The 21,421-nt window shown below is 40.6% G+C and overlaps 2 protein-coding genes across 2 annotated transcripts; one reads left to right on the top strand and one right to left on the bottom strand.

The window, feature by feature from the left end:
- Positions 1 to 6,328: 6,328 nt before the first annotated feature.
- On the bottom strand, positions 6,329 to 6,728 carry LOC115819852 (cAMP-dependent protein kinase inhibitor alpha-like). The gene is made up of 2 exons (XM_030783372.1): positions 6,587 to 6,728; positions 6,329 to 6,411 (listed from the first exon to the last, which is right to left on the bottom strand). The coding sequence occupies exons 1-2, from the start codon at positions 6,726 to 6,728 to the stop codon at positions 6,329 to 6,331; spliced, it is 225 nt and encodes a 74-aa protein (XP_030639232.1).
- Positions 6,729 to 12,942: 6,214 nt separating this feature from the next.
- Positions 12,943 to 20,038, top strand: serinc2l (serine incorporator 2, like). Its single transcript, XM_030781248.1, has 10 exons — positions 12,943 to 13,067; positions 14,433 to 14,594; positions 14,727 to 14,914; positions 15,192 to 15,271; positions 16,833 to 16,970; positions 17,094 to 17,263; positions 17,519 to 17,609; positions 18,087 to 18,237; positions 18,483 to 18,692; positions 19,247 to 20,038. Exons 1-10 carry the CDS (start codon positions 13,029 to 13,031, stop codon positions 19,383 to 19,385), a joined length of 1,368 nt encoding a protein of 455 aa, XP_030637108.1. The 5' UTR covers positions 12,943 to 13,028; the 3' UTR covers positions 19,386 to 20,038.
- Positions 20,039 to 21,421: the final 1,383 nt, after the last annotated feature.

Below are 21,421 nucleotides of genomic sequence, written 5' to 3'. Positions count from 1 at the left end.
ACAGTAGCATACCTCATTTTCAAAATTAGACCAGAAACGGATTTTCCTCGACTTTTCCGATTATCACTACTTAATGACCAATTTAGCTTTAATTACCCTGGAAAGTTTAAACAGCTGTAGATTCTGGACTGAACGACACTTCGGTTCAGAGAGTTTTATTTGCTTTATTTGTCCGTTGGCAGTTCTTCACGTCTTTTCATTGGATGGGAAGACAGGGCCAGCACTAACTAGGGCATAAAATAGGAAACTGACACAGGTGATCTTAAACCAAAGATCACTCCTTCCCTCTCACAGCTTCTTATTCTTTGTGTGTCGGCCCATGTCACCCAAGTGGAAAAATACTGGGAACTCCTTGGAGGCGGTAATGAAAAGGCGACGGTTGCTCCAGTAAAAAAATTGTAATCCTGGCAGTCTCTCCGTTCAAACGGCACAATGGAGAGGCAGATATCAGCTGCCCGGCCTTTTCTGGTCCAAACCAGCCCGCCAACATCAGAACAAAAGATCTGATTATAACAGCCAAGAGACGGGTAAGCTGAAAAACCGCCCAGTGGGTCACAAGCGCCGGGGAGGGGGGGGGGGCTTTCAGTCAAATCTGTCGCTCGGCCTTTCATCCTGAAGTTGGGATGGCACCAGGCTTTATTTAAGTGAATGTTAACGTTTCACATGAGGTCTCAAATTCCGTTCCTGATAATGAATAAGAAATGCTCCAAAGGAAGACAGTTTATTTGTCTTTGATTTTTTTCATCTGTGGACACTCAGTGAGAGAGAAACTCAATTCTCGCAGCACATTTAACAAACATTTAAGGTTTTTTTTTTTAATCTGTTGATCACATATTCATTTCTGTTGACAATGGCATTATCTTTCACATCCAAGTAGTTCCCATTCCACTGTAGGATTCAGATGCATGTATGATTTTACATTCCAATGTACATATATTGAAGGTGAGCTGTTTCATCCCAAAACACTAATAAAGTGCTTGAGGAAAACGTTTTCAATTCAATCGCATTTGGCCGTGTCGCTGTATTATTTATTAAAGCCGCTGTCTGGTGTCTGGGTCTGGACCTCAGGTCCATGTACAGCGTCCAGTGATCGGATCAACAGGGCTTTGCCTCCAGATACCCCGGGTGCCAGTTATCTCTGTTGTGTCTGAAAAGGATGGTATTTCCTCCACGACAGGAGCATGCACGGGTGCACAATCACAATGCTCCGTCACTCCACTGCCTTTAAATTAAACATTGCCATTACATAAGCTTTTCCCATTAAGCCTAGTTGCGGTACTCTGGGGAGACCTCGAAGACTTCCTGCGCTCTGCTTGCAGGCGATGCTTTCTTTCTCACTATCACTAGACTGTTTACTGTCTGAGCCTGCTTCCTACCACTGTATCTCTAAAGGAATCTTGACATGTGCCATACGATCTGCAGTTTTCACGCAAACAATAAAAGTGTTGAAATCTTTCTCTCTCTCTCTCTCTGTCTCTCTCTCTGTCTCTCTCTTTCACTCTCTCTCTGTCTCTCCCTCTCTCTCTCTCTCTTTCGCTCTCTCTCTTTCTCTCTCTTTCACTCTCTCTCTGTCTCTCCCTCTCTCCCTCTCTCTCTTTCGCTCTCTCTCTTTCTCTCTCTTTCACTCTCTCTCTCTCTCTACCTCCTTGTGGTGGTGTCAGACGGGTAGACTGGCACGTTCAAGAGCATGTGCAGAGTGTCTGAGTAGGCACTACCCAGGCTTCCCTCTACTCCTTCCCTCCTACTCCAGCTGCACCAGCAGCCCCTTGGCAGTCTCATTGTTTTTGATTGGCTGCAATCGATGAATGATCCGTGTTGCAAATGATTCCCTGTCCCTACAATGTTCTGGAATGCTGAGTGGGATATTGAACTGTTTAGTCCAGTTTGATAAGGACAATGCATTTATATACTGACAGGCAACAGTAAAGAGCAATGTACTCTATGAGCCCTTCTTGCTGAAAAGGTCATCCTCCAATTTAGGTTCCCTTACGCTTTGTGATTTCATCACAGTCATAGAAAGATGTAGGACACAGAAGAGCCAGACCACGTTTGAATGATGGTGCTCTTGTGTAGAGCTGACAGTTTGAATAGCTGCTAATTCATGTAAAGTGTAGTTATTAGCTCATAAACTATAGCCCTCTTGTTGGCTGCATTTGTGGATGCAGTGAAGAGGATGTTTTCATATTTTTAGCCCTGACGTCGGCCATGACAGTTCATGCCTCTTCCTTCCATCTGCCTTTCAGCCACACCCCTTTCAGTTTCTATTGGCTGTCTCTGAAAATATGAAGTTAATCATATGCACCTTCCCCCATATTTGTGTGTGGAACTAATGCAGTCTGGTGAATATATCTTTTGTCCCTTGGCAGAACCCTCTGACCTCCTCATGCACGACAAGAAGTGAGTGTGTATAATGAGAGATGTCTTGTTTCTAAAGAGAATCTTCAATCGGTTGCCTTCTAGAATTTGGTCGTCATGGTAACGGGTTGCTAAGCGACTTCGTAAGCACTGATCTTCACTGGCTTGCCGTTTTGTGCCAGTGGAAGTGTGAGACTTAGGGTGGGGCCAAACAGTCACATCACTTTTGGGTGGGAACATTTGAGCAAACACCATCCTCAGTATCTATGGTAACGGGGCAGATAGACACAAAGCCAGTCTGTTTGGCTGATGTTGTGTTTTGAAAGAAAAACGAAGAATTGCTACTACATTCTTCTCTAACCCAATAGGTGCCACCACCGGAGAGCTCCAATCAGAGTGAAGTAAAGCAAATCATTCCAGCCTTGACTTCCCTCTTGTAATCATAGCTGTCCTCTCTTGTCATCTTTCATCATTCACTTTGTGTCTTTCTATCTCAGTCTCACACAAGTAATAATGTAATATTTGATACGATGAAATATATGAAATTTAATCTACTCTATTAATTAAATCTTGGTAAATACCAGTGCATAAATCAGTCTGCTTTTGTATTATAGATACAGCTAACCCTATATTTCAAAGACTTTTTTGGCAACGGACGTATGCTGCTTGACAAAGAATGATGAAAAGGGATGTGGGTATGAACCCAGAGGCACACAACAAATCAATAATGAAGTGATTTCATACTTCAGTGCGGGAAGTTCGGGTTCACTTCCTTCATTATGTGACACAGTAGAAGCCATTGTGGACTCAGATAAAGACGTTAAAGGAAAGTGAGTACATTTGTTTGACATTTCTGCTTGAATTCTACATACACTGCTGTCACAACAGAGATCTTCGTGGATTTAACATTCGGCATTTTGAGCTGCGTTGAAATCTAGATTGTCTGTATAATGGTAGATTATTCCAGAGAGGATTATGTGGCATTCTATTTATCTGCAGCACACACACAGTGCCCTTTAACTGCTGATTTGAAGTGGGGTGTAGAAGGTTATTTGTTGTGTGGTAAGAGGGTGAAATAAGCATGGGACGACAGATGTTTCAGAAGGACCTTAGCGTGATTAAAACCAACCTCTAATCTTACTCAGTAAATGACTCCCTCTGCCCCCACATGCCCCCCCACCCAGACCACCCTCTTCAAGTCAACTCTCACGCACACAAAATGTCAAGTGCAGGCACCACAGTGAAACCAGAGATAATCAAAGTGTCATAGTTCTCTCTCTTTGGACAGTGATCCTGTTTGTTTATTTTGCGGTAAAAAGCCCTCTTTAGGTAGGGCCGTAGAGCTCTCTGAGGTAGGAACCTGTGGGAGTTTACTTTCACTGTAATACAATAAAATAAAAAGAGTTTTTTTTTTTTGTTTTGTTTTGCTTTGCTCTGTCTTATTAGTTTACTGTATATCTGTATTACAGATGTATCTGGTTAAGTTCAGTTAATATCACAGTAGCATACACTTAAACGTGTACACACTCATCTTGAACTCTTTTGAGTTTTCAGTGACAGAATCACAACGACATTTTTACACTGTGGCCTCACAGAAATCTTTCTGACACAACTATAAAACAGTCATTAAAGACCAAAATTCCTGAGTTCACTAAACACCTTTAAATGATGGTGTCTGGAACAACTTCAGGACAACTTCAGTTAACCTAAAAGTGTACAAATGGAAACAGCTAGATTAAAAAAAAATGAACTTAGATCCTTTACTTTTCTCAGAATGAATTATGTAGTTCAAACTCAAAAGTGAAGCTGTTCTCTTTGATTTTTTTCAAACAGATCACTGATTACATCTGACTGCTAAAGCACTCACCATCCCACATGGCACAGAAACTGAATAAATATTTCAGCACCAAAGAAAAGTTTGTCATTATTTGATATTTACGGATAGTTTTCTCTCTGTGACATTGCATTTTCATTTCAGTATTGCTAAAACAGAACTCTCTGACTGTGAAACCAAATCTGTTTTACCAATATGAGTATTGATAGGTGTGTGTTGTCTGGTATAACTTTTTCAGTTTTTTTGCGGTTAAGCTTACTGTGGGATTCAGTAAGCTGACTGTTGAAGAACAGAGCTTCCTTAGAGGGGCTGAAAATATTCCATCTGTGCTGTTCTTGGCCTTGCACTGTTGTCTGAGAGGCATCATCTCATTAGTTTTTTTTTTTTCCCACAGGAGGTCAGATTTAAATAGCGCCATCTGGTGTTCAACATGTGCGACATGTTCAGGCTGAACAGAATAAAGCTATGTATGGAAAAGAACTTTAATACATTAAAGATTTGTGTCCCTGCGTTTTGCAACATACAGACGATAATGGTGATAGCCATGGTTAATTTATTATGGTACATGTTATTCCACAATTATCATAGATTACCATAGTTTCATGATAAAAAAAAAGTATACAAATAAAGGCCATTTTCTTTGAGTTTTGGCAACTCCGACAGTTTTCAACACTGACACAATCATACTGATTTAGAATACACATCACACAACACTGCAAAATGAATGAGAGCTTATTTAAATGGGAATTTTTTTTAAAGGGCCATTTTATTATAACACCTATGATACATAGAGTGACTAATATCACTACTTTCGTACAATTAAGAAATGAAACACAAACATGGAAACATTATTTTACACTTTAAATATCGACAGTATTCACTTTCATATCAGTCAGTCAACACTGCTTAAAAATTACTATGGCTTTTGAAATGGGAATGTCCCCAAACAAAGTGGTCAGAAATCCATTAGTACTGATACAAACATGGGTGAACCTTTTGCTTATTTAGAACCATATCTTATATGGTGGAATATATGTACACATAACCAAACTTCCAATGTAAATGTTCCATTGATCATTTGGAGGACATCCACTGATTCTGAACTGAAACACATTTCTCAAATTCAGAGAGCACAAGCACAAAGCTTGCACAGACGTGATTCTATTACTGATACGACGATTCATAATGTCATATCTACAATGACATCCTTTGGGTCCAGGGATCCTCAATCACTCACCTATGTTTCATTGTGAAAAATGAAAAACGTTGAAAAATGAGATTTCCATTTCCGGGTTTCATTACAGTTACCTTGGCAGCTACGCTTAGCATTTTAGTCTAGCCCATAGTCTTCCAAAAACTCCTCTGCAAATTCACGTTACTACTTTAACAGGCTGGATACCAGATAATGCTACATAATGCTCTTTGTGTCACCATATGCTCACTCTTTCACACACACACACACACACACACACATACACACAAAATCTAATAGCCAAAGATTTCACACAGAAAACATGTCACAACAAACAACACTGACATGTATCCAGTCATTAAAAGGTTTTAAAAATACCTCACTGTTGCACTCTTACAATGTCCATCGATGACTCGAGCTTGCATACGCTTTGTTTTTTTTGTTTGTTTTGTTTTTTTGTTTTATCTTAGAACTGTGACGATTCTTCAAAACACATCACTAAGATTATTACAATAAGTTAAATGTCCACACTTTACTACGGACCATGGACAAGATTGTCTGTTATAAAATGGTAGTAAAAAAAAAAAAAAACCTTTTGAAAAAAATCATCAGGCAAAGTTGCTTAAAGCGCTTATGACTTGGTCTCTCCCATTTTGGCTTGTCTGTATGTTTCAGAACGAGAAGTCACTTCGTCCTCTTCAGCGAATACGCGTCATCTCACGTCTTTGGACTCAAAGCGTTTCGGTTACTCTGTCAATCCCCTGAGAACATGTCCTTCACAGTATGTCTCCTCCATTTCTCTCTGTCCTCTTCATCACGACAGCTCTCAGAGACAGTGAGTGACCACACACTGCTATCAGAAACGGTCAGTCCAGGCTGCGTTCAGTGCAGGCTGAAGAAAAGGAATGTTAGAGCCCATCTTTACCCTCCAGGCTCTGATCAGCTGGTTAAGAGCCCTTCTTTTCCTCAGGATTCTCTGTGGGGGTGGGAGCCTCCTCTGTGCTTGGGGACTGGGCCCCTCCTGGCCCATCTGACAGAGGAAAGAGAAAAAGAGAGAGAGAGAGAAAGTGAAAGAAAGAAAGAAAGAAAGAAAGAAAGAAAGAAAGAAAGAAAGAAAGAAAGTTTGCCCATTTCTGAATTTACCGTGTCTTATAGCATAACCCCGTAAACAGTATAAATGTTGTGGGAGGTGAGGATATTCCTACCTGTGAGAGACAGTTCAGCCAGTTTGAGTGGCAGGTCGGTGGGGTTGACCCCGGCGGGAGAGCCCAGAATGTCAGGTAATGCATTCCGGCGGCCAGAGCGGCCCGATGACGCAAAGTCCAAAACCGGCTCCACCTCTGTCATCTCAGTGCCACGAAGCAGCCTGAGACAGAGAGAGAGAGAGAACAGAACGGGTAAAATGAGCTGAGGAGGAGAGAAGAGTATGAGCGAGGAGGAGAAGAAGGAGGGAAAAGGAGAAAATGAAATGCATGACCATGAGTGAGGACGAGACAGTGATGAATGTGGAGAGAACACTTGGCGAATAAGGTAAGAGCATGGATAATTTAGGATCTAGTTTTGTGTTAAATGCGTACACATATAACCTCTTACAGAATGACTTACCTTACAATTAAAGATATGCATTGCATTTTACCTCCACTAGAGGGAGCTGGAGAATGGGAAATTTTACCGAATAAACCACGATTGTAGGTATTACATAAAGCAAACATTGTTATGCCAGTCCTCTCTTGATGTTCATCATTTGGCCTTAGGCATGTCTGTCTCAACAATCAACTGGACATTCTATGTAATGTGTTACCTCTTAAATCATCCATTGCCTTATACCACTCCCCTTTCCCCCATACTCTCAGCAAACTGTCTCCATGGTAACAGGAAAGGACCCACCTACTGCATGTCAAAAGGCAACTTCAAGAAGGATTTTTTTAGGAATGCATTAAGTCACATGATTCACTATTCAGTAATTATTTTTATAAATTATATTATGCAAAAGCTAAAGATAAAAGAAAAAGCAGACACATTTGAGTGTGTGTGTGTGTGTGTGTGTGTGTGTGTGTGTGTGTGTGTGTGTGTGTGTGTGTGTGTGTGATGTTTTCATTTCTCATCCATGCATTACCAGTAATTAATGAGGGTGGTTAGTACTGAGCAACAGTTTACCCTGTGATTATACCTGTGCTTTAAACCTGGCCAACAAAAATACTGTTCTTATTTGAGTAATGGAATTAATATCACTCAGGTAGAGGGTGTGTCTGTGCAGAGAGCAAGCACACCACTATACAAACATACTATGTAGCTCCTGTTCAATAGTCCAGAATCACCAGGGTTACAAGGAGTAAAATTTGGTTCATTTAACCTTATTTGACAGTAACGTCCTGGACATTTTACAGGTCTCCAGACCTACTGTTTTCTCACCACTGCTCCTCTACTTTGTCAGTTTTCACTGATGAAAACATAACAAAATACTACTCAGGCAAAATTGAACATTTTTTCCAGTGCACAGCCATACAGGTTTCACCTTTAATATAATTCTGGCTTAAACCCAGACGATGTGGGAACAGTTTCCGTTTCAGCTCTCTCCCTTGTGATACACTAATGAAAGAGGTCTCAGCTTAACCGGAGAATATGAGGCCAGGCCAGTGGTTCTTTTAACCGTGTCTGTGCTAATTCTTGCTCCTCAGCTCTGCGCCGTGTCCTGTCACTCACTGCGTCCCTGTGTGTAACGGCGGGTTTATGGCCTGTCTGTTATATCACATTCACTCTCTTCATGCCCAGTATCGTCTAACCTGATCTCACTTTACTTCCATCGCCTTGACGTTATATATATCCTTCCTTTTTTCATTTCACTCTATTCTACACACCCTCACCAGTCCTCCTGTATCACTCTATCTCTCTCTCTCTCTCACCCTCCTCCCTCTCTCACCCTCAAATGTCAAAGTGCTTCTCCGCTTCTCATGGCAATTATACATTTGACAGGATGAAGAAAGAGAAGAGAAGAAAAAAAGAACAGAAGAGGATTAACGACAGGCAGGCTTTACAAGACAGAAATAGGGAGCGATCCTGTAAAAACGATAGCTGACAATATCACTTTAAAGGACAGCAGCCTTTCCCGGTGGCATGTATACAAGTCATGAATATTACATCATACATTTATCTATTTGGCCATCTCCTTTATTCTCATTTGCATAACTCCTTGTCTTCACTGTTAAATCATATAAATATATATTCATAACTTAAAGGATGGACTGACACATTTTGAGGCATAGCTTTATACAGCATACTGAATATATTCTGGGTGTTGGGACATAAAACCAATTACACAGATAAACACACTCTCAGCTTGGCTTACAGTGGAAATGATGTGCAAAAGAAGCAGCATAGTCCTTTGTCTATATCATCCTAAACTTGAGAGTAGTTAGTGATGAGTGAGCCTGAGTCAGTGTGTGTGTGTGCACGTGTGTGTGTGTGTGTGTGTGTGTGTGAGTACATGTACACATTAAGCAGGTTGTCTGCAGCTTCTACAGTCTCCATGGAGACATAGCTATTTCAGTGATCATCAAGTGCAGACATTACCTGTCATTTTCCTTCCTTTGCAATTGAGGCGATCGAGACAAAGGGGAAAAAAAACCAACAATTTGACCATGCTTTTCTGCACCTCGGTGTTTGACCCTGGTTTCTCTGTCCTCCGGACTACCAAAGCGAGATCTCTCACTCTCTTTCCTCTGGCTTAACGGCTGCCTCACGGTGCTGTGAGGAGCTTTATAATCTGCATTGTGTGAAAGGGGAGGATTACGTTATAGAGGATAGAGCTGTAAAGTAGATCCACTGCCCTACAGACTATGTCTTTACATTCCTTGGTGTCTTTGCTTCATCTCACCCTTAACATCCATCAGAACCATCCCCATAAAGCTTTATAAACGCCTGATGATCATATATTTCCGTTAATCATTATCAGTCAGTGGATGCTCTCAGTCAGGCCTGTGAAATCAGCACTGTCATCCTTGATTAAAAATTAAAGGAGCACTGCATAGGAATGATCAGCAAAAGGAGAGAGAGAGAGAGAGAGAGAGAGAGTGAGAGAGAGAGAGAGAGAGAGAGAGAGAGAGAGAGAGAGAGAGGAGGGCGGGGGGACGGAAGTGAAGAAATGGGAAATGAAGGCTGAAAATATACAAAGGAAATATAAAATTAGAAAATGACAGAAATTATTAAATTATACATGAGAACGAAATGTAGAATTCACACACACACACACACACACACATACACTTTTTAGTTGACTCTTATGAAATGCTCGTTGATGATACGGAGTGTACGACCAGATTGTTTTCCCCTTCGCAATACACTTTCTGTCTAAGAGCATCTCTGCATACACACAGCTAATGTCTTTCAACAAAAAACAAAAATCTTTTGTTTTTCATGTTATAAACAAGAGCCTCAGTAATAGTGTGTAATTATAGTTAAACAGCAGGCTTTGATGAGTCAAATTTTGAAAGTTGTTGGAGGGAACTCTGTGTGCTTTACCAAGAATGTGAGGGTATAAGATGTGCCCAAACTCACAAAACAAAAGCCGAATTACATTTTGTTTGGATCTAGGTACAAATTAACAGGGCAAAATGAAGATAATTGCATAATTTCTTTTTTTTTTATATATATATTTCATAAACCGCTTTCACAAGTGCTAATTTATGAGGTAACATGTCCGTGCAAATGCCTGTGAATATATCAGAACAATTACATGCTAAAATCATTGGTATTTTTGTCTGATTCAACCAAACAAAACATCCCATTGACTGCAAGGATACTTAACAACGGCACACTGTCTGAGGTCTCTGGAATGGCGTTTAAACAAATAAACGTTTCACACAGAAAATATGCCGGCTGGGCTACATTAAGAAGGGCATCAGACCACTGTTTCAGAGAGCAGTTCTAACAGCATTTGAGCACCTTTTGTCTTCCATTCTCATATCTTGAGTACATGGCATTTGATGCACTGGAATTTATTACCATAGCAACAACAAACATTAAGACAACCTATTGAAACCACCTCGTATTATTAACATTGCAGCAACAGTTCAGACATAATGGTACATAAAACATAAAATCTGAAAGCACGCTGTGGGCGCGCAGAGACTTCAAATTCTTCCAAAGGGTGACCTCTACTTCTGAGTAGTTCCATTAGAGGAGAAATTCAGATACTCTCAAAGATTAGAGGTCACCCCTGATAGAGACCTCATGGTCTTGATACATATTTGGGGAGAATAGTACATTCTCTGCAAAGCCCCAGTGCGGTATATCATGCCTGTCAGAGCGTGGTAACAAAAGCCCAGGCAAGATAGTGTTGCGTAAGACGTGAGTGAAGTGACAGACTTTGGTATTAAGTAAACAAGGAGAAAAAATACAGTCAGGAGTTGAATTTTCCAAGAGCCGGAAACAAGCTAACTCCAGCCCCAGTACTATTTGATCATCTCTCGCAATATTTTCTGCTGATCAGGCTGACCGTCAGAGCAGTCCTTCACTGGAGGCATGGATAAAAGGCTGAATGCCCAGCAAGGGATTAAATTCTGATGGCACTTACAGTAGACCAAAGCTTCACATTCAAATGGCCCCAGTGCACAGCATTGATCTAAATAATGTAAATAATCATTACTGATATCTTCTTTTTCTCAAATACGGCAAAGCAGCTTTTCACTTTTGGTTTGGTTTATTCGAAGAGTAGTGATAACTCATAGAATGTCTTATGACATCATGTTAAACAAATACCTTTTCATGTCAGATGTAGGACATGATTTATCCTAATTACCACAGTCGAGCTCACAGACAGAACAGAGAATGTCGCTAGATAGCCCCCCTGCAATCCCTATACAATTAATGCTCTAGAAGTACAATGACCTGTCTGTCATGACCATGCATATCCATCAGCCTGTTGTTAGGGGCAAACTCCGATGTACGCGTCCCCCGTTGCCACGAGCATGGTCTGCTGCGTAGCGCTATGCACGATTCAACAGAACGAATGAAATAAAAAAGTACTAAATTTTAAAAGAGTGAAAACGGTAGGTTGTTGCTATGTTAAATAAAAAAAAAACACACTAATAAAGATAACGTCTTCGGAAGTCGTTCACACTAAAGATTTGTTTAAAGACAAAACCCACAAAAAATCATCTATATTCAATGAAAAAATGTGATGTTATATTCTGTATTTCAATTTATAGGGAAATACAGTAGGAAGGAATCATTCTGCGGTCTGCATCAAGATAAAGCTCTTATCACGTAAAATGACAAATAGATAGAACTTACCGCAGACAATGTCAACCAGCCGATATTTTCACGTGATAATTACGCTGTAACGAATTTACAACCCGGTGACAGATTGCTTCTGAGCCAACAGACACGTTATCTCGGGTTTTGACAACATCCTGCCTCCCTTGCCAATTCGCAGCCGTTTTCTTGAGAAATAGAGCGTATGGATGGTATGGATACCAGGCAGGACGAAACCAAATACGATATGGGAGGGGGGACGCAATTGTCATGTAGGCCAAGCGAGCATCGTTTCTTTCAAATAATGACAGAGAATGGGTAGGTAGAATAATGCATACCCCCCAGATCAAATAATAGAGATTGTCTCTGTCAGAACTGGATGGTAGTTTAGAGTGACTGGTGGTAATGGCGATGTTCTATATCAGTGCTTTATACTGCACTTGGTTACCTGCTTATTTTTTTAAAAATCATTTGAAGTAGCCTAATGTGATCATGCTTTCATAATTGTGTGTAAGGTAAACAGGTAGGCACAAAAATTTCTCCCTGGTCAATAATATACTGTAAATATGTATTGTTCTGAATCTTAGGGCTCCTATGAATACAAACACAAGTAACAAATATTTCAAACCATGCCAGGACAAACAGTACTTTCAAGTTCTGCTCATTGGTCTCGCATAGAGAATCTTGATACAGGCAGGTATTCTATCTAAATAAATAAACAAATGGTTTGGGAAAAAGTGGAAGCAGTTTGTCTTTTAAATGTGCGGTCAAAGCTGTTTACATGACCTTGTTTGGTCACACACTTCAGTGACCAATAATGTGTATGTGACAAGTGTAGCCAGAACTTCATAACAGCTATAAATAGGGAAACTACGCTTTAAATGTGTGACCTAGTCTATTTTATGACTAGTTCTTCACGAATCTCTAATTCTGTTTCACGTCAAAACTCAGTTTTAAAATGCATTTGACTTGAACTTTTTTTAAAAAAAAGTTTTAAATTCCCAATATTATTACACCAGAAACAGGCTGCCTATTTGTGACTTCTCTGTGTTTTAGTGTACTTTACTCAAAGCTTTTTAATTCAACCAAGATGGGGAAAAACATTATATGATAATATATCAGAAACCTCCGAAGATTTGCATCGTATATTTTTATTTAACTGAACCAAACAAAGCTCGCAAACTCATTTGTCACGTCGCCTAGTTTGCTTGACTGATGAAGTCAGTGATTGGCTAGTATTTCCTTACGTCATTACAGTCACCTGATTTCTCCACGGAGAACTGTAATGTACACTGCCATAACCGAGGGGATAGTGTAGGCAACGGCATTTAATAACGGCGTAAACAGACAAATATTGCCTGTTCCATTTCATATTTCACTTCTCCGCCATAGACAATGGGGGCTTGTATGGCATTATGTTCTCTTGCAAGCTGTGTAAGTTCAATCATTTCTGCTACTGATTTTTTACGTTGTACTACATGGTGCGTTGTTGAGCTATGCTAATATTAGCCAGTATTCAAAATATCGATGTCCAGCCGTCATCGTCTGCTGGCTAAACTGGTTTTGCCACATATGGCAAACTTAACCGCATTTTCACGTGTAAAAGCTTGCTTGGTTTTAACATTGCGTTATTCCTACATCCAGCTCTAGATTTAAAATGAGTTATATGTGATATGCGACTAGTGTACAGTATTGGTGGTACAGATAGATAGTTATGATTATTCAGAGTATTAAGAGATCTGGTTAACTTCCTTATTGACGGTTATCGTCTTTTTTGTTTTGTTTTTGTTTTTGTTTTCGCAGTCATTTCTTAAAAAGCGGTCTGCATAGTTGAGAACAGACGTGGAATAGGCCGTACGTAATGTTTCAGGAGCCACTTACAGTCCCGTCTGAAATACCTTTTTCATGTTTTGCAGTTGTATATGACAAATTACTGGCTATTGACACCCTTGGGTTTATTGAACTGGACTGAATGGGGGGTTTGGCTCCAGAATGGGTCCATGTATCGCATATTAGTCCTGGATGCTGAACAAGGAAGTGTTTTTATTTTTCAATGCAATGGAAATTAGGTTAGGTGATTTACACATACGAGAGCTCCCTTTACAACAGTTTCTCTGTGTCCTAGATCTCTCCTGTACTTGGCAACACTGTCATGTCTTACATTGACAACTAATTAATCTTTGTAACCAGAGTCAGAGGAAGAAGTTAATGTGTAAAGCAATGACCTGACATAGCTGGAGAATACAACGAAAATGCACTTTTAATTTATCATGTTGTTTCAAACAAATCACAATTTTAATATCGAGAAGACGGTAGGTTAGCCAATGGTCATTTTCACAACATACTCTTAGTTTAGTGTTGGTACTGTTTACATTTTTCATTGAGAAAATGTAAGTGTTGGCTATGCTAAATTTCACTTGGAGTGGAACCTGTATTGTTTAAGGTAGATGATCTCACCCATACCCTGTTTTCCCTCCAGTTACATATAGGATGCTCTTTTTACGTATAGACTTACATTTTGCGTCAACTTAGTTATTCATGCCCTTTAACTGTACAATGCAGTGTGATTTCTCACTGAGCTATCCTGAGTTACCCACTCACAACAATGTGTCATATATGGAATACTGTGTTCTGAGACATAGGCTAAGTCTTGCTCTCAATATCTCTGCTGTCACCTGTCATCTCCTCCATCTCTTTCTCTCCTCTTGTGTCCTCTCTCTCTTTCTCTATCTCTCTGTGTGCATCTCTCTCTCTCTCTCTCTCTCTCACTCTCTCTGGCTTTCTGCTGTTTATTTGCAGGCCTCATGTTTATGCGGTTCAGCACCATGTTTGCTCTGCGGCTGCTGTCCGTCTTCGAATAACTCCACGGTCACCCGACTTGTCTTTTCTTTCTTCTTGCTGCTGGGAACATTCGTGTCTATTATTATGATTCTGCCTGGAATGGAGACACAGCTCCGGAAGGTAAACGGCCTGTTTTTTTTTGTTTGTTTGTTTGTTTGTTTTAATTTTAGTTTGTTTCTGTCAGTTACTTATCTCTTTTGTGATCCACTATATATTTTCAATAAGGTCCGTTGGTGTCTTTGCTCCTCTTAGATTCCAGGGTTTTGCCAAGGTGGAACAACCATACCTGGTATAGAGAATCAGGTCAACTGTGATGTTATTGTGGGCTATAAGTCCGTGTACCGTATGTGCTTTGCCATGGCCTGTTTCTTCTTCCTCTTTTCCGTAATCATGATCCGTGTACGGAGCAGTAAAGACCCTCGCGCTGCCATTCAGAATGGGTAAGCTGTGAATTTTCACTCAAAACCAAATCCCAGATCAGCATTTCATAGAATACACAGGGCTTGACGGTGTTGTTAGAATACACAGTGCTTGACGGTGTTGTTAGAATACACAGGGCTTGACGGTGTTGTTAGAATACACAGGGCTTGATGGTTCAGGATCAAAAACGTTTACCAACTGCAAAATAGTTAGTTTTTTTGTGTGTGGTAAGGGTGTGTCTTAGGCCTGACAAAGAGCCATAGCTTACTTTTTCAATGTTTCTTCCAATACTAACAGGTTTTGGTTCTTCAAGTTTCTGATCCTGGTTGGTATCACCGTGGGAGCTTTCTTCATCCCCGATGGGACCTTTCATGATGGTATAGTTGATCCATAGAAACATTAACTAATGACATGCATTGCACCATTCATCCTTTACTCCCACTAAATATTTAAAGCCCTGCCCTAAAACTGAAATCCAACAGCCGTTAAACGCCCTATTAGAATATGTATTATTTACCCCACAGTAAGAGTCAGTAGCTGGGCATAAAAATAAGGGTTATCATTTACTGATAAGTAAAACTACTAACATGGTTATCAGTGAGATGCCAAGCCGTCACTTACTGAACTCTGCTCAGCAATGAATGGAGCAATAAATTTAGTTGTATATGTTTCATTGTAACTTTTATATGCTTTAGGAAACAGTCAGCTTAGGGAACAAGTACTGAAAGAAATGTTCTCAAAATGGTGTTTTAGATAGCAGTACATCCCCAAAGAAAAGGCTTAGTCCATAAAAAGTCTTAAAACATCTTAATGGTTTGAATTTCAATATCTAAAAGGGCTTTTATCAGACAGTAGATTCAACAATGAGTGGTAGACTCACTGACAGGCAAGCTGACATCAGTTGCAATGAGGAAATGGTCCTTACATCTGTTTGTGTATTTGCCTCTAAATCCTTGACTAAAGCAGAGCTATTGTGGGTGCTGCATAAGATAGTTCAACACCAATCTCTTCAGTTAAATAGTTTGTTTAGAGAAAAATCTTTCAGTTCTCATGTGTCCAAAAGTTTGTCATGTGAAAAGAATGAGATCAGTTATTGTGTGAAGTTTAGATTTGCCCTATATGTCGAAAAGTAGCTAAAAAAAAAAACCCTTTTTGACTCGACTTTCACACAATGTACTGGGCAAGCAGTGATACCAGCACCTATATTCAGTCACAGTGCTTTTGTTCACGTGTTGTGGGCTAGCCGATTTAAGATTACAAAACCTTAATGCAGATTGAATTTGTTGTTGTAATCCTTTGTCTATTTATTACTGCTCAGTGAAATGTCAGTATATACTAAGCCCATCCTGTTTGTTTTTTTTTTTAAGTGGAAATTTTTAAAAAGCAGTATGAAAATGTCTTAAATTCAGACTTGAAACGTTTCAAATTTGCAGCTGCCCTGTTTACAAGATGAGTTGTTTCCTGAGGAAGAATTGCTAAAATAAGAACATCATGTCAGGTCTGCCAGCCTGAACAGGAAGCACACAGTTAGTCCTCATTGTGTTTTCCAAAATGATATATAATGCATGAGAATGTACTCGTAATGAAAACAACACAGGAATGTTAATGTTGTTTTCAACCATGCTGAGCTTGCAAAAAAAAAGTGCCTTTTACTGTACTGTATTGTCACACGTATTCTCCTGAAAAACAGGGAAGGAAGAGGAAGAGTGATAAGAAATAGGGTAGATAACAGCAGACAGATACCAAACGTGTCACAACCGTCAGTCTTAACGCTGGAAAGGCCGTGTCCCGTTATTTATGTATTTATTATTTATTCACATTTAAGATAAATCGAACCGTCTTAACGCGTGACTGACGTGTCTGAGAGTACGCTGCGCAGCTCCTCGTGCACGAGTTCTCTGTCTGGAATGAAAGCTTTTCTCATTTGACTCTCCACAGTGTGGTTCTACTTTGGCATCGTTGGCTCGTTCATGTTCATCATAATCCAACTCATCCTGCTCATCGACTTTGCCCACTCCTGGAACGAGGTGTGGGTCCGCAACGCCGAGGAGGGCAACAGCAAATGCTGGTTCGCAGGTACTAAAGTGACACTGGAGTCATGGGATATGGGTGGGGGGGGGGGGCTTTGGCTTTTGGCTTGGGTGTGGCCTTGAAAACAGGATTGAATACGAAACCGCCGTCTTCTCGTTAAAACAACAGGCCTGCTCATCTTTACCGTGCTGCACTACGCCCTGGCGTTTGCCGCGGTGGTGCTTTTCTACGTGTACTACACAAAACCCGACGAGTGCGCCGAGCACAAAGTCTTCATCAGCCTCAATCTCATCTTCAGCGTCGTGGTCTCCGTAGTCTCCATACTGCCCAAAGTACAGGTACTCTTGCCCCTGCTGCTCTGACTGCCTTTATAACAGCCACCTAAGTGTGGAATGGGACATTATCTGTGAACGTATCTGCTGATCCAATCCAAGCGTTTTCTTTTTGTGTGTTACTCGTAGTTTCTGTAGGAAAGGCGCCGTTGTGTGTCCGAGCCACCTAACGGGACACGTGATTGTGTGTTCACGTTTCTCTTATTTATATTTCACGTTTATCTTCAGTGTATCTGATATTTGGTCTGTGTGTGTATGCAGGATGCTTCCCCTCAGTCTGGTTTACTCCAGTCTTCTCTGATCACGCTCTACACCATGTATGTGACCTGGTCCGCCATGACCAATAATCCAAGTAAGTTCCAATGAAATAACCTGTCATTTACGTCACGGATCTTTTATTTGTCTTCTTTCTGTTTTGTTTGCTTATTATTGTTCTCTCAACCACTTCAGACTCACACATCCGCTGGTGAGTTATGTACTTTGGTCAGGCACACCCTGTTCGATCCCTTGCCTGTTTTGTCATGTGCTACCGCTGTATAGTTATTACTAAGCTACAAAGTGACCCATTTTATGATTTTATGCTTTATGATCCACCGTTAGTTATTTAGGTGTAGATTAAATATGAACCCAGTTCAGCTCCATGAAACCTTATTTACAGCTTCATTGCTCCAGCGGTTAGTGTGACAGCAAATTAGTATAAATAATGTAATTTTAGTGGTTCTCTTAATATTTTTCTCAATATCTACCTAATATATCTTTTCTGCGTTACTGCTCCATCACACTACATGTTGTCACGAGCCGATTTTCTTGCTCTCTTTCTCTCTTTAAGACCGTAACTGTAATCCAAGCCTTCTCAGTCTGGTGTCGAATGTCAGTACCAGTGAACCCAGTCCCACCATCGCCCCTGGACAAGTACAGTGGTGGGATGCCCAGGGCATTGTGGGATTAGTCATCTTCCTGTTTTGCACTCTCTATGCCAGGTAGAGTTTCACTAATGCATATTCAAAAATCTAAACAAAGCTGTAACCGCTCTTTATAAACGTCTGTTTCGGCTCTCTCCCTGATGAGTCACGACTTACAGGTGCGTTTTACAAGACTTTCGGTGAAATTTCTAAAGCGCCGTCTTTTTTGGGGTTGCACTGATGTTGTTTTGTTAACCCGCGGCTGGTCGTCGTCTGCGGCGGGACTGAATCTCTGGCTTCTTTACTCTGCTCTCTGTGTGCAGCATCCGTTCATCCAGTAACACTCAGGTAAATAAGCTGATGCAGACAGAGGAGGGAAGTGGCTCCGGAGGCAGCGGGGAGGTGGGGGAGGACGGCCTGCGGAGGGCCGTAGATAACGAGGAGGAAGGCGTCACCTACAGCTACTCCTTCTTTCACTTCCACCTGTTCCTGGCTTCCCTTTACATCATGATGACTCTCACCAACTGGTACAAGTAAGTACTGCTGTGACGTACTAGTACTGTATGATTCTGGACTCATGGGAAACCACTTTATTGATCTCTTCTCTTCTCTTCTCTACTCTACTCTACTCTACTCTTCTTCTCTTCTCTTCTCTTCTCTTCTCTTCTCTTCTCTTCTCTTCTCTTCTCTTCTCTTCTCTACTCTACTCTACTCTACTCTACTTCTCTTCTCTTCTCTTCTCTTCTCTTCTCTACTCTACTCTACTCTACTCTACTCTACTCTTCTTCTCTTCTCTTCTCTTCTCTTCTCTTCTCTTCTCTTCTCTTCTCTTCTCTTCTTTACTCTACTCTACTCTACTCTACTCTTCTTCTCTTCTCTTCTCTTCTCTTCTCTACTCTACTCTACTCTACTCTACTCTTCTCCTCTCCTCTCCTCTCCTCTCTTCTCTTCTCTACTCTACTCTACTCTACTCTTCTTCTCTTCTCTTTTCTTCTCTTCTCTTCTCTGCTCTACTCTTTTCTTCTCTCCTCTCCTCTCCTCTCCTCTCCTCTCCTCTCCTCTCCTCTCCTCTCCCCTCCTCTCTCAGGCCTGACACCACCACCCAGGCTATGCAGAGCAGCATGCCTGCAGTGTGGGTGAAGATCTGCTCCAGTTGGCTTGGCTTGGGGCTCTACCTTTGGACCCTGGTGGCTCCTCTCATCCTCACCAACCGTGACTTCAGCTGAACCTCTCCACCTCGCATCAGCGAGAGCAACTCTGTGTGTGAGTGAACGTCTGTGTACAACCGGTGCAGTGCTTCTCTTACCTCCTGGTGTAGCGTGACTCAGCCCACAACTGTGTCCACCTACATTAAACATAACTAGGTAAAAATAAAAATGAAAAAAACATAAATACGATAGGATGAACATTAGCCTCTTCTGTCTGTATAATTCAAATGGATTTTAATCCACCAATTTCACCTCAGTTTCTTAATCCTGTGTATCTAGTGGTGCGATGTTTCAGTCTCCTAAAATCTTTTACTCAACCTTTAAGTGTATCAAGAGTTTAAAATTGCTACTGTAAGCTTGTATAGAAAGCATGCTAATCAAACTTGACAGTCAAGAATTCTTTCAAGAGACAATAGGCACGTCCATCAACTGTTTTACACACGTGACCATGAAGTGGTCATCAGCCAAGAGATATATGCATGTACTGCTGCTCTAAACCTTCTCTACCTGATATTAACAAACCTCTTTAACAGAAACGTCATTTTCATATCAGGGTCTTATATTTCCAATGCAGTTAAGCACTTTGTCCTTAAGCAATTTCACCATAGATCTTAGCCATTGAAACAGAGCCAGGTTAGAAAGGGGAAGCCTTTTGCAGGGGGGGGCTTTTGATGGGGGCTGGGGGTTTTTTTTTTGTTTGTTTGGGGGTTTTTTTCTCTCTTTTTTGGGAACTCCTTGACCCTGTGCAGAGCCCCAGAGAGGCTGTGTGTCTGCAAGATAAGCCCAACGCGACACACCCTTTTTCAGGCAGCTCACCAGAGCCTTGAGAGACCGCCCTGCATCTGACTTTACAGCTGGACTGGGTGCTCTGACAGACAAGTGTAAACACCACACTGACTTCCAACAGGGTCACGAGTGCCAGAATGGCACAGTAAGGTCTTTAACCACCTGCTTTCCCTTCTACGGGCTCATGTAGGAAGGCTAGCGACAGAACTCAACCTTATCTGTCTGCTTTCAGAAATGTCAGTATGGCACATGCTGGAATGTGTAATATTACAAGCATAAAAAAAAAACAACAACAGTTTTGTTGGTAGCTCTTACTGTCTGTAATATTCTTCACTTCAAAAATATAATTTCATTGTTTTACATTTGGGATTTTGTATTCTCCTGTTTGTGTATGTTTTTTAATAAATTCCCATTTTCCCCTTTGTTACAACTTTTTTTTTTTTTTCCTTTGTTTGTTTGAAGGTTTTTATACTTTACCGTACAAAGATTGCATTTCATTGCTTTGGTCAGATGATTTCAGCAAAAAAAAAAAAAAAAAAAGGTGTTTCAGTGACGTAATGACATAGTATGAATAATCAATGATTAAATGGAATTTGATATATCTAAATATTGTCGTCCAATTGCAAACAGATGTGTTAGGAATACGTCATATGACATTGACTGAACATTTTAGTAAGTAATCTTCTGTATTCATGTGACTGCCACAGCTGAATAGTATTACGAAATCGTCAATAACGTGAACTATAAACTTTTAAGCATTGTGACATTGCAAGACTATGATTGTGAAATACTGTGTCATAAGCATGTCGTTACTTGAGGTGTTCCTTCCCAGAACAGGAGGAAACCACAGGCATGATGGACTCATTACTCTTTGATTATCAATGATACATCAGATAGTCATTTGTGAAGACAATATACCAAGTGCCTTTTTGATAACTCGAAATAAAAAAGTTGTACAAGGGTCTTAAATTAGACCCATTAAAAAGTGCCTTCTGTGTTTTTATACCATACATACACTATAAATGACATTGGATAGCCCAGCATTAAATGTATGCTAAAATGTTTCATGGTCTAGTTGAATTTAGCCTGTATCTGCTAAAGCGCTGTATTCAAATAAAGTCGCTCTGTCATGGGAATGCACGAGTTGGTCTTGTTCTTCCAAATGATCTCGTATCGGCAAATCTCACTTCGGTAAGGATTAGATTGTTTATCTTTTCTCCACTAGGTGGAACTGATGTGCTTCTTACGATAAGACTGTACACCTTTTT

Source organism: Chanos chanos, chromosome 8, assembly GCF_902362185.1.
Source record: "Chanos chanos chromosome 8, fChaCha1.1, whole genome shotgun sequence".
In the NCBI taxonomy this organism is placed as follows: Eukaryota; Metazoa; Chordata; class Actinopteri; order Gonorynchiformes; family Chanidae; genus Chanos; species Chanos chanos.
The sequence above is the reverse complement of the archived record's forward strand: the minus strand, read 5'-3'. Positions and strand labels throughout refer to the sequence as shown.